Source organism: Amblyomma americanum, chromosome 3 (assembly GCF_052857255.1).
Source record: "Amblyomma americanum isolate KBUSLIRL-KWMA chromosome 3, ASM5285725v1, whole genome shotgun sequence".
NCBI classification, from domain to species: Eukaryota; Metazoa; Arthropoda; class Arachnida; order Ixodida; family Ixodidae; genus Amblyomma; species Amblyomma americanum.
Genome location: NC_135499.1, coordinates 197,924,745 through 197,938,484, shown reverse-complemented (window position 1 = coordinate 197,938,484; position 13,740 = coordinate 197,924,745). Strand labels below are relative to the sequence as shown.

The 13,740-nt window shown below is 46.0% G+C and overlaps 1 protein-coding gene across 5 annotated transcripts in view; it reads right to left on the bottom strand.

The window, feature by feature from the left end:
• LOC144125816 (uncharacterized) overlaps positions 1-13,740 on the bottom strand; it is a 78,925-nt gene that overhangs the window by 23,675 nt on the left and 41,510 nt on the right. For all 5 annotated transcript variants that reach the window (XM_077659526.1, XM_077659527.1, XM_077659530.1 and 2 more), the window contains exons 11-14: positions 6,187-6,438; positions 4,518-4,757; positions 3,550-3,895; positions 2,802-3,022 (exon numbers count right to left, since the gene is read on the bottom strand). In XM_077659526.1, coding sequence (XP_077515652.1) covers positions 2,802-3,022; positions 3,550-3,895; positions 4,518-4,757; positions 6,187-6,438 — 1,059 coding nt within the window. The remainder of the gene's footprint in view (positions 1-2,801; positions 3,023-3,549; positions 3,896-4,517; positions 4,758-6,186; positions 6,439-13,740) is intronic.

Here is a 13,740-nt window from a genome sequence, read left to right as displayed (position 1 = left end):
CCGTGACGACTGTGTTGAACTCACCGGACAAAGAATTTCCTCCGTCTCCTCCGGGAAAGCAGAAACTAGGATTTCTGAAGCAGTTCTGTATAGTTTCATTTTTGAGATCATTCCATGACACAATCAATACAGAGCACAAAGAGGTCTATTTTTAACTCTCTTCTAGTCCTCAGGTTCTGTAGGAGCCCTTCAATCAGACGTTTCCTATAACCAACCTTCACCATGTGCATTATTCCCTAGTCCAAAGGTTGAGGCACCGACATAGCGTTCGGCAGCAGAAAGTGAAGTTCAATGTTGCTGAAAGCAGTGGGCAGAGCAGCGGTGGGCACAGCAGTTGTCTACGAGGAGGCAGACGTTGCGATCTTGACCTATATTGGTCGTCGTTCCAAGACTTCAGCGACTTGGTAAAAAGTTCGCATGTCATCCATGCTCTTCAAGTGAACCTGTGGGTCACCGGAACCGAAAGTGCATTCTGCAAGCATAACGGAGCCTTGCATTTTCCGATCACGAGTGGTTGAAGCTTTGTTTATCCATCCATGTAGGTGGCGAACAACACTGATATTCTAGTGTAGTTAATTTTACCGCCGTGGGACTCGTCATAACACACCAGCATCTTGTTCAGAAAAGTTCGCATGTCATCCATGCTCTTCAATTGAACCTGTGCGTCACCGGAACCGGAAGTGCGTTCTGCAAGCATAACGGAGCCTTGCATTTTCCGATCACGAGTGGTTGAAGCTTTGTTGATCCATCCATGTAGGTGGCGAACAACACTGATATTCTAGTGTAGTTAATTTTACCGCCGTGGGACTCGTCATAACACGCCAGCATCTTGTTCAGAAAAGTTCGCATGTCATCCATGCTCTTCAATTGAACCTGTGCGTCACCGGAACCGGAAGTGCGTTCTGCAAGCATAACGGAGCCTTGCATTTTCCGATCACGAGTGGTTGAAGCTTTGTTCATCCATCCATGTAGGTGGCGAACAACACTGATATTCTAGTGTAGTTAATTTTACCGCCGTGGGACTCGTCATAACACGCCAGCATCTTGTTCAGAAGCATCTGCCAAAATAACTCAGTTACATCTGCACTGAAAATACCACGGGGTTGGTACAAGATTGCTGTGATGTCGCCCCCAAGTTTCTTCAATCCATTTATTCACAGCGTCATGTCCACAGCACGGCTCTCGATTGCCTTGCTGACAATTTCGTGGCGACTTTAATGCGCTGCAGCTAACTGAAGCCACCACGGAAGTCAGGTCTGTTGAGAACAAAAGCAAAGTCCTTTGTTTCCTGCTCAATCATGGGGATGGAAATTGGAATGTTTTGCAATATAGAGTCAAGGAACCATGTGCACACTGCTGCCTCAACATCTTTATACGCAGCTCTGCATTGGGTGTCTTCTTTGCTTTAGACCGAATGTCAGCGTTTTTCTTCGAAATGGTGCTCAGCTTGTACGCTGCAGCAACTTCGGATTTCTTGCCTTCTTCAACTCTCTTAATGATTTCCAGTTTCATGGGAAAGGGGAAGTTTTGCCGTTTCATGGCTACCTTTGCGTGCCCACAGAGACAACGAAAACCAAGTGAAAATGCCAATAGCAGCACCACAGCACTGGTAGCACCCGGAGGTCCATGCGGTAAAGCTAACCTCCAGAAATGTGCTGAGGGAAAGCCAGCTTCTTAGTAGACCGGTGTTGCCCGAAGTTCGATGTATCGGATGTGACTGCTAATTTATGTACGGTGCAGCCGTAAATTTTCCTAGAAATTCACATTGTAGCTTTACGGTGCTCAGAAATTATTCGATATAAAGGGTAATTCGATTTAATAGAGTTTAATATAATCGGGTTTGACTGTATGGAATTTCAATTATAATGCACAAATGCATTTTTCTTGCTTCATTATATAGATATCATTTTTTTTTATGGTAAGAACTTAAGATAATATGGATGATTTTTTTTTGCGATCCCAGGCAATTCATGGCACTGAAATTTTACTGCTGGCTTTTCGTGCCACTGTAGCGAACCATGATGGCCGCGATTTACCAGGATTCTTACAGCGGTAAAATTCATGGCACTGAATTTTACTGCTGGACGCAAAACTTCTCCATAATTCTACGAAAGAGCTTCGTATGCATCCAGCAGAAACTGTGCTGTAGAGTTAGTGTTTGCAAAAGGGCACTACACTGACTGCAGGGAAGGTGGCCACCTTTGGCAGTGAGCCGATGTGCTGTGGCGGGGACTAAATGATGCCAGGTTTCTGTCATTCAATCTTTATCATTTGTTCATTGAAAGTATCCATTTTGCCAGGCAATCTAGTCCGAGCTCAAACAAATTTTCGCGGTTCAATTTAACCAGGGTTTTCATTTGTTCAATAGCACAAGTTCCCAGCGAGACCCAAGGATCAGTTCAGATTATCCAGAATTCCAAATACAATGGTAAATATTTGAGACCATTCACTTATCTTTCATTACAGGGCAAACATTTGGCTGCGAGTTCCTATACTCCAAATTAACAACTAAAAACAATTCAGTTGATATTTAAAAGGAACTAATGTTTGCATAATAAAATTCAATTGCCATTTTTGTCATCTTTGCAATGTTGCTCTCCGCATTTAATGTTACAAAATGAGTGTGCAGTGGTATGCATTACTCTGTGAATGCAGTGTGTATACTCAAGCGCACATTTTTTAGGAAGAGCACATATGAAGGCAGCAAGGCATTTAGCATTCTGTTTTCTTTTGGCTGACATTATGAGACCACACTCTCAAGAACTGCAGGTGCATTGTGAAAAATCCAACAGGACCCTCACCTTGATGTCATCTTCGGAGGTGAAGGTAAGCGAGCAGTGGTTGCACTTGTAGAAGAGGTTAGTCTTTGGTCCCCCTGATGAACTGCTCGAACCAAAGCCCACGCTCCCACGGCTTCTGCCCTTCTCACCACGTAGCAGCGGGCAGCGACTGATGTGACCCATGAGGTCCTTTGAGTTGCCGCACGGCTGCAGACACTTGGCACACGACCATGTCTGAGGGCCTGCACAAGTTACACCATACTTTGCCTGAGAACTGTCACTCAAACATGGCCCCAATCCACTGAAGGCGAACTGGAAATACATGGTGCAACAATAAAGTACATGAAAGATGACTGACTTCCAACCCAAATATTTTTGTCAAGAGAGCCATATACATTGCGAAACCCAAAATGAACTTTGGAAACCTAAGTGAGCTTCACCCAGTTTTCCAACTGGCAATTTCATTTGAAATAAAGCAGCCTGCTGAATAACAAGCCATTCCCTTTAAATACCATCTGTGAGACTTGCAGCTATAAAGCAAAATCCAGACATGTACACAGCTCCCAATGAGTCATATGAAAGGATGGGACGTGTATAATGCCCATCCAGCCCTATTCAACCACGAAAACTGACAAGACTGATCCCTAAAGCAGCTGATACTTGAGAAGCACCAGCCAGACTGAGAATGAATAGGAATTTCAGAAAAATTGCCTGCTTCAATAAAAGCAGCCAGCAGGCTCTAAACCGTGTGCGCCAGGAGAGCACGCACCTGTCTGGACGGCATGTGAGAGCAGGATGTGCTTGTGCAGGCGCTCACGGCCATGCACATAGACGGAGCACACTGAGCACTGCAGGTGTGGGCCTGGCTGGTCCTGAAGGTGCCGCTGCTTGACGTGGAAGCGTAGGCGGCCTGGCCGTGGCGTGCAGTAGCCGCAGTAGCGGCAGGTGTACGTCTGCATGCGGTGTGCTGCCTTCATGTGGCTGTGGTGCTGCTCAAAGGTGGGCGAGGACCATGAGCAGACGCTGCAGTAGAACTGATTTGCCAACTCTGTCACCGCCGACTCGGCCACGAGCCGGACAGTCTTTGAATGCACTTCTGGGTAGTGGTCACGCACCTGCACTCAAGAAAGGGAGAATATGTAATGTTAAAACCCTCAAAACATTTTTAAATGTTCAGCAGCCAAAAACATTTTAGTGGCAGATCTGCCAACATCACATACTAACCATTTGCCCCGGTAGCTCGGTGGCTATGGCATTTAACTGATGATGCTAAAGTTGAAGGATAAAATCTTAACTGACACAGCCATGAAAATGAAATACTGTACAAAATCAGTACATGTTTAAGGAACCCCAGATGGTCCAAATTAACCCACAGTCCTCCACAATCCTGCTCGTCAAAGCCCAGGTGCTGGTTCAGAATTGTTAAAACCCTAACTACCATTTCATCAACATGCAAACTCACGTGTCATTTCAGTGGCACAGATAAAACCTAGCATTATACACTACCAAAGAGGAGTCCTTGCAAAAAATTCTAGAAAAGTGACAGCACTATGCTACAAGCAACGTTTAGAGCATAAAATAGTCCTGTGCTAACAAACTACCACATTGCATTGCCGCTTTAGCCACTGAAAAATGCTGGCAAGATTTGCTGCTACCCAGTAAACATAAATCTGGTCAGTTCCTGCATTCCACAATGGAGCTAAACATACACGTGCACGCACTCCAGACATTCCTTACCTCCGAGAGGGTGCGTAGCGTGAGGTCGCAGAACCGACAAGTGGAGTTCAGTGTGGTGTCCTCAGTCACATCTGGGGGCACGCACACAAACACCACAGCCTCGCTGAACTCTGCCTTTGCACTGTGCACGGCTATCTCATGGATTACGTGGTAGTGCTTCTCCAGGTCAACGGGGAAACGAAACACATATTTGGACTGGCAGAATAGGCACTGCAGGCTCGTGTCATTCGGGGAAAACACCTGCACCAGTCAAGAAAAGAGAAACAGGCGTGCGCAGTAAAGTACCCATCTAAGGAAAGCCAAATCCGATGTTCTACAGCATCTAGTATCCAGGAAAAGCCATATGTAATGTAAAGTAGAGTTATAACGTACCACTAGCTGATTTCATGTTGACTGTAGTTGACGAGGCAAAACCACAATTTTGTCAGAAATAACAGCTATAAGTCTCCCATGTGATAAAGGAGACACTTCACTTTTCAAGGAGAGAATAATGGCACCTTGCACTCATCCATAGGCCACTGAAAGCTCGTATATATATATATATGCAGACTAAGCAGAGTTGCACAAATGACACTACAATTGGTAACAAAATATGATAAGCTGCTAATCCTCCTTTTTCACAGGGCCACTCAGTGCATGACAGCCTCTTCTCCTTCAGCCACCTCCCCTGGCTAAAAATAAAACTGCCAGCTCCAACTGTGCATGCGTAGTTCATGTTAGTGACAGGCGCATGCCACTGTCAAGCACACACTTGCCACTTCGCAGATGCTGCTGGATCCTCGTGGAACCAGACTGCACCTGCATCTCCCACGTGTGTTCGTTTTCAACCAGTAGCAGAATAATTTTCGCCACTCCCCAGAGGCTGCCACATCTAGTGAAAAAGGCAGATTGTGTACAAACACAACCAACACCCTCTCCCCTAAGAGTCACTCAGCATGCTAATACGATTCCCGGGCTGCTGACACAGTGTCTCAAGATGTTAAACTGCTAACTGGGTAGACATACAGCACCCTGGCTGATTGCTGACCTACTGCCTGTGTAATCATCAGGTGAAAACAATGGGAGCATAATCTTGCACACTTTCACAGCTAATCTATCTGTCCCCTCTCATAGAACAACGCTGTGAGCAGTGTGGAACAGCAAAAGATGCTCCATGTGTCAACGGTGTGAGGGGGGTGTCGAGTGACAGAACATGTAAATAGTGAGCGCTGAATTTCCTTGCTACGTTTTGAGGTCCAAAGCTTAGTCAAAATACACTTTAGCAACTCATTTTCCCGCATATTTCCAGACAGCATGTTTGCTGCTGTGTGCACTCTTTCACTAGTGGGGCTTCGTGATGTCACAATTTTCAAAGAATGTAACAATCATTGGCTATTTGTCAAAATTTTTGAGCAAATTTCCTGAATATGTGTAATATTTAATAATTGATAGATTGACTGGTTATTTGAGTGGTTGATGCCACCTTCTCTACTTGCAAAGGAATATTGAGCGCTTGGTATGCAAAGAAATATCAATTCATTGATTGATCAACAGATTGATACACTTACACTTTTTGAGGTACAACAAACAAACGCCTCACTACACCCAGCGAACATCACATAACCTGCATCCCGCTTCCTGTGGCATTCAAGACAGCCAGGCACAAAAGAAAAGGAAGCAGATTCCTTGCCTGTCGGAAAAGGAACATGCCGATGAGGGAGTCCGCGTTCTCGGCCTCGGCCAGTGGCAGCTCGCTTTCCACCAGCTGCACAGTGTTAGGCAGCTTCAGTGTGTGCGTATCGTCCACGGCGTCATTGGTGCACTCCTCCAGGCTCATCTGGGTGCTGCTCCTCCTCCGGCCGCCAAGCATGCCCTGAGGGGTCCCTGCCGCAGCAGGACCCGCGCTTGGCGCAATGACATTTGGGCTGCCGGCTCCTCCCTCCTGAACAGCAGTCACAACGTTTCTGTTAGCCCCTGTACTCTAAACAGGCCAAGCAGAAAACAAAGCCTACGGTGGAACAGGGGACAGACTTCATAATAAAGCCGTAAATTGTATTTGCTTACTAGTCATGCAGGTATGCTCATCACTAAGTGGAGAAACACAGGTCTCATTATATAATCATTCGCATAGGCACATACGCTTTTGTATGGCCACTGCAATGAGCACTCACAAGTCTGACGTGGCCAGACAAATCTGTCAGCACTACTAAACTAGCTGTGATACTGCCCCTGCACAGTACCTATTACATTCGTATCCTGAAATCGTGTGCAAGTGCCATGGAGTGAATGGCAATAATTGTGAGAGACTACCTCTCATGTACCTGATAAGTTTTAAGAGAATTCCAGCCTATCTTCATTCAGGATTCATTGGTACCTCCCACAAAACCCGCACTAGGTACAAATGAATGAGAGCATTCAAAGTTCCTAAATATCTGCATGGGAGGTGTAATCTTATGGTGGGTTTCATAAGCAAATAAGGCGATTTTGCACCCAAACAAGATCAAAAATTTAGTTCTGAGCATTTGAAAGATGCGAAACTTATAAAATTTTATTTAAAATATTTGCCACTTTTGAGAACTTTGAGATGTGTAAAGAATTTACAAATACGAACGCATTAAGGGTTAAATGGAGGTTTTCTTGATAAAACCAGAAAAAAGCACATTCCGCACACCGTTTAGCTTGTTATAAGTAAACAAAATGTCACCAGCTTTACAAGGTGCATTTACTTTCTTGATATTGGTGTCATGAGCCCATGGTGCGGCTATGTCAGTTCTCTCGTTTCTGAATATGCTTATGTGACTTAAGACCAAAAAGGGTCTTGTTTTACGCCCCTCTGTAGAGAATGTTTTGAGATAGTTTAAAGTTTTTTCTATGAGAGGTCAAACATTGACATTATTATTGATATTTAGAAAACATGAAAGGCTAGGGAAGCCTGACCACAAGAGCGTGCCACATTTAATTCAGGGCGTTGACGTGCAGACAAAGTCAGCGATCTATTTCAGAGGTTCCCTGCATTTACTGAGAACTTTCATTGATGTGCAAAGTACTGTCAGTCAAAATGCAGAATGACTATTTGGGAAACAAACATGACCAATCAAGCTGAGGTGCATGCCCTTTTAATCACAGGAACCACAGGCTGTTCAAGCATTATGCAGAGTGGTAACCTACCCCTTGCTGCCTTCACTACTGCATGCGCTTCTCCATGCACAGTTACAAGTTTCTACATTTATTAAGGTTAGCAGTCAGTAAGTGACAGCACAGGATCTGAATGGGACGCTAAAAGATGAAAAAGTAAATTCAGCAAATGAAACTCTCTTTCCCGCTCACTGAATGTAAGTGTAGGCTCTCATTTATGGGCTGTAGTCAGTAGGGCCGTTGTAAGAAACATAGAGCTCAAAGAGTTTGCTTTAAAGCCACGTATGTATATGACGTGGCAGTTATGATGTCCATTACGGCTATAGACCTCGTTACTGCCGTGACTTAATGAGGGAAGCTGGTCATAGAAAAAAAAACTGTGTGTGTTAAAGGGGCTGTGAAACACCTTTTGAGGAAAGGACATCAACTTGCTCAATCACTGCATTGTGTTGTCATGAACACCTGAGCCAAACAATACACTTCTACAGGCAGCAGAGAACCCACAATCACGCGCGAAAGTTGGCGAGCCCTTGCTGGTGACTTTTTCATGCTCACATCCTCCTCCGTCGCTCGCATCTATGTATACATGTAGAGAGATGGCTATTGGTTGGATTCTTTCAGACGTCAGGCAGCTACCAAAGCCGCAGCCGAGAAGCAAATGTGCAAAAATAGGAAATTTTATGTCCTGCACAAAAGCAAGAGCTTATAGTGAATTGCCTTCTAATACAAAATATGGCGCGATGAAACCCAATTTTAAGGTTAAAAAAAAATTACCCAATGGAAAAAAAATTGCCAGTGGCTTAACTTGGCTAACCCTGGAGTTCAGCGAAAAACAAGCACGCTTGCTAAGCGTCTTAGAGGCTCGTCCATGGCAGCTCCGCTACATGCCCGCGACAGTCGTTCTATATGCCGGTATCCCAGTTAACTTGAGCCAAGGGTTAAAAAAATAAATTATTTGAGTGAAACCAGTTGCATATTGGTGATAGCCATCTTGCGCACCACAGGTAATTTTTTTGTTTTGCAATTAATTAATAGTTTAATTAAGTTTAAATAAGTAAATTAAAAATATTGACTTTAGACAACAAATTGCATTTGAAGAGTTGTCGAGCACCCTCATTCCAACATTTACGGCACGAAAACCCTGATGAGTATCTTTCTTTTACAACTTCAAAGAAAGCCCGCGAAATACAAAGTAAACCAAGTGACTAACACATTCGCATGCCACGATCGTGCTGCTCCCAAGCGTGGTTTGAGCAAACGAAATCACCTGCAGCCTTGACTTGATGGCCCCGCAGCATCAGTGGGCCAATATGTTGGCGGCGGCAACTCGCACCGTCATGTGTGCCAACTGGCTGACGCACACGAAAAACCACCGCCAACATATAGATCGGCCTGCCGCTGGTGCGGGGCCGCCAAGCCAAGGCTGCAGGTGATTTTGTTTGCTTAAACCCGTTTGAGAGCAGCACGATTGTGGTGCGCAAATGCGTCAGTTATTTTTGTATTTCATATTTCGCAGGCTTTCTTTGGAGCTGGGAAAAAAAGACACATGTGAGGGTTTTCTTATCGTAAATGATAGAATGGGGGTTTCTGAAGGTGCTCGACAACTATTCAAATGCAATTTGTTGTCTAAAGGCAGTATTTTTTAATTTATACTGTTAAACTTAATTAAACTATTAATTAATCGTGAAACAAAAAATTGCACAAGAAGGCTGCCACGAATATGCAACTGGTTTCACTCGCCTGTCTCAATTTATTTTTAACCCTTCGCTCAAGTTAGCTGGGACACCCGGTATACGCCGTGTGCAAGCACCCATAGAGGCACCCACTGAAAGCCTCCTAGCAGCAGCCGTTGGAACGATAGGTGGGCTGCTCGCCACGGCTTCCCGCTGCCACTGCAAGCTTGGCTGAGATACGCGCGTCATTTGCTGCCAGTGGGCATCCCGTACAGCTAATTTTGTGGCAAAAACATGCGCAAGGGAATCACACTGCACGATAGTTGACATGTTGCTTATGTTAAATCTCACAGGAACGATAGTGTTTGCTGCAAGCGAGCGTCGCCGAGCCTTGCTAGGCAAGCAGCTGATCATAGCATGACACCTCTGCCGGCAGGCATTTATACGAGAAATCTTTCTCATTTGTTTATCATGAGAAGCATTTTACCCATTTACACTGAAAGTGTAGATTTCTCGCGTGTTGAGGCTGTGACATCGGATTTGTGATTAACTGACACAGGTGCGGTGTCATGCGAAAAAACAGGCTGGGAAAGCCAGGAAAAACAAATGCTCTTAATTATTTGCAAGCGAAATTAACTGCGGATTTTCTTAGATAGTAACTATGCATTTGCTGCTGAACTAAAATGAAATAAGCCTCGCTTTCACATGCGTCACTATATTGATGGCTTGAAGGAATGCTGAAAGATTACATTTTGCAGCTATGTAGCTGGCTATACTACAATTAACGTGAAAAAGCTAAATATTCATATTATTTCCAACAGAGTAATTTAATTGTCACTGATGAATAATACGATAAGCCTGATAACAGGGCACAGGAATGGACCCTTTGACGAAAAAATTATATTCCAATGGTATGCCGTGCGCATATTTGAAGTGCTGTCATCATTACAAGAGTGGAGCGAATGGATGCTTTTCTCAGAGAAAGCGACTGAGATTATACCAGAAAGGCATATCGCTGAAATGGTGCCCAACTGACCAGAGCAGACCATTTCTTTTTTACTATTTAGATTTAAAGTGTGGGCACATTTGCTTCGTGTGGATTACGGTGGATTTCTACGCAAAATACCTAATGTGCAGCCTGGAAAAGCTCACCCAGTCTGGTCTGATCTATTCCATCCCATGAACAAACATAATGAATCGGGTACAGCCACATTACCAAGCAGTAACAAAGCAGACAAAGGTGTGTAAAGTACGTGAAACTAAGCATGGTGCGCAAAACACTTGCGGGGAGCATGACAATGTACGAAGGCTATAGGCACCATGGCGCCGAAGTTAAGGCTTTTTTGGAATCAATGGGGGCTTGGGCTATAGCCTTCACTCCCGTCATTTTTGACGAGTGCAAATTAAAGTTATTTCTCTCTCTCTCTCTCTTGGATCACCATGAAGTCAAACGACAAACCTGTCACAAGGGATGTAACGCCTCAGGAGTACAGCGCTCACAGATGCGAGTGCAAAAACACAACCACTTGCTACAACAAGCGAATTGCGCGGCCGGCGTGGCAGATTATCAACATGTGCATAGTGGAGAGTGTCCATCGATAATTTTAAAGTGACAGGCTGCATTTAGGTGCAACTTCCACGATAGGCGCGGGTACGCAGTCTTATGTGGTGCACTCGTTTCAGCCATCATCTGCTTTTCGATATAGCCAACTCATTGTTAGAAGCAGTGAGCCGCTCTCAACTTGGCTCTTCCTTTTCATTTAAAAAAAAAAAGTGCGCTTACATCGAAAGGCGGGTGACCTATCGCATTAAACAGCATGCCCATCTTGCACCTTGCGAAGACATAACAAGGAGACTATGCGTGAAAACGATCGCTGAATGTGGGGAGAGAGAGAAATACAAGAAAGGCAACAAACGTTCTAGCATGCAAATTGAATATGACACAGACTTTTATTTTTCTCGTCGAACAGCCATGATCTAACACCGTCGAGCGAAGGCACGAGAGGACACAAGGGCATGTTCCTGGAGAGTTTTAAAAGTTTCCGACCAGCCAGCTATGCAAAAGTGCGTTCCTTTAGGTCACTGAAGGCTTACATGAAAATAGATTCACGACTAAGCAATACTCGACACGACGTAAGCTATCAAACCACAAGCACGTCTCGAAAGTGCGCTGAAACGGGCGGGGAAAGTGGCAGACGTGGCCCGCTTTCACTTTGCAGGCTTGCCAACAGGCGGCACAGCGATCGTTTTGCGCATGGCATATACCCACACGACCATGTGGCTATGACGTGGTATCATGGTTCAAGGGTTTACGACATCCCCATCGGATGTTCCCAAGGTCAAAGGTCAACCCATAGGTCACCCAATGTCAAAGGTGAACTAAAGGTCAGAGGTCAACTAAAGGTCATGGGTTCGATGCCATAACTGTACCACATATGGTCATACGTGGCTGATGTGGTTGAGCTGAAAGTCGTTCAAGGTCATTCTCCGGCATGCGCGACGACTGCTTTACCTAGCAAAGTGGAGCTTTTCGCTTCAAAAATAAAACCCAAAAGTGAAGGGCCCAACTACGAAAGCATAGCAGAAAATCGTGCCTCCCCTAAGGGCCCATTCACACTGGAGAGTCGCAGAGGTCGCGCGACCGTTTTGGTCGAAAAGCGACAGTCGCAAACGGTCGCGTTGTTCGAAAAAAGACAGTCGCGGGCCAGTCTCTCGCTGCTCGATTTTCCAGCCGTGCGGCTGCGAGTCACAAACCGCTGAACCAATCAGCGAGCGAGCCGAGCTTTCGGCAACGACGCCGCTCGCGGGCTGCCCTAGTCGTCGCTAAGCCTAGCCGGTTTCGCATCGATGCCGCAGCTGAGGGAGTTTCGGAACTGACCAGCGCTGAACCAAGATGCATGCTACTCTCGTCACGGCTTTATTGTGAACCCCTTCTCATGATAATATAAAAATGTGCTCGATTTCCGCGATGCCTTCAGCAGCGGAGAAAGCAAGACGCCAAGCGGTCGAGCCGATTTGGGCAGCAGCAGAAAAGCGGCTATGTGAAATTTTCTTGTATCCAGCAGCTCGGTATTGGCCAGCGACCCTCGAAATTGATTCATTTTTTAATTTCTACTTCCCAGAGCATAGTATGAACGCGAACAAACAACATACTAGCGCATTTATCTGACGCTAACGGCCGGCATTCAGGCCGGCTGGCAGGCCGCTTGTGCTACGGCCGCGGTGCACATTGCCGCGATATCCTCTTCTTTGCTCAGGTCATCGCAGTATATTGCTAATATCGAGGGACCAGATCATTTTCGAGGGCCAAGCGCGAGCGCAGGAGACGCGCCCAAAGCAGACGAAACTCGAAAGCGCGCGAACGCCGTCATTCGCAAGAGTTCTCATTTCAAACGAGAATCGAACGAGAAGGCGACCCGCAGGTCGCCCTTGGAAATGTGAACATCGGTGTTGTCGAACTGCGGTGTAGTAATAGGAGGAAGGTTCGCCGATGCAGGATTTCACTGAAACGAACGTACGCAAGCAGCACAAGCCCGCGAGCGGGAACGCGGTTCGCACTGCAGACTTTCACAAGCAGGGAAGAATTTCCGGACAGGGACCGTGAAAAGGAAGGGAGTTACACGAACGCAATAAAAAGCAAGAAACAACTGCACGCACGGGCTCAGTGTCGCCCCTGCCTCGCCGAGCTCACAGCACGGTGGCGGCTAGCACTCTTCTAGGAAAGCAGACTCATGGGACGGAGCGCGACGCTAATGCGTTGGCAATCCTACTTGTACTCCTCTCTCAAAACAAAGAACTCTGCGTTCCTTTTTAAAGCGCGGCCCACATGGAGAGATTTCAACGCGCCTCAACCGCACCGCGGTATTCGAGGTGATCTCACCCTGCACTGGAGCACTCTCGTCACGTGCACTAATTACTATCGCCATCACAAATTCCATCGCAAAAAGATGAAACATTACCTGGCTGAAAAAAGCTTGCGCATCTCGTGCCAGGGGCCACTTTCGCAACCAGCCACGCAGACCGCAGCGAGATTCTCGGACGCGCTTTCAAAAAGTCGGTGCTATTTATTTGGCCCAAAATTCGCTCATGCTAGCCAGCACACACACACAGACCAACATACATTGGGCGTGCAACTTCAACGGCAGACAGACATTTGTTTCGTAATAAAAGGCCACCTTCTATCACTTCACTCACGCAAGGCCTAACCGGCCTGCCTACTATTAGACCTAACGCCTCAGGAGGTCGATAGGTCAAGTTAATTTAATGCCTGTGCTGCTGACACTCTTTTCTAGTCAAGGCAGAAACAGGGGGCGCTGCAGAAATCCACTGGCATAGAAAAAAAAGCATCACAAATGAAGTTGGCGCGGCAGCGTTCCTTTGCAGCAGCGTGCGACTCATCGGCGAAACCCGGCGGTCTACAAATTCGTAAGGACAAA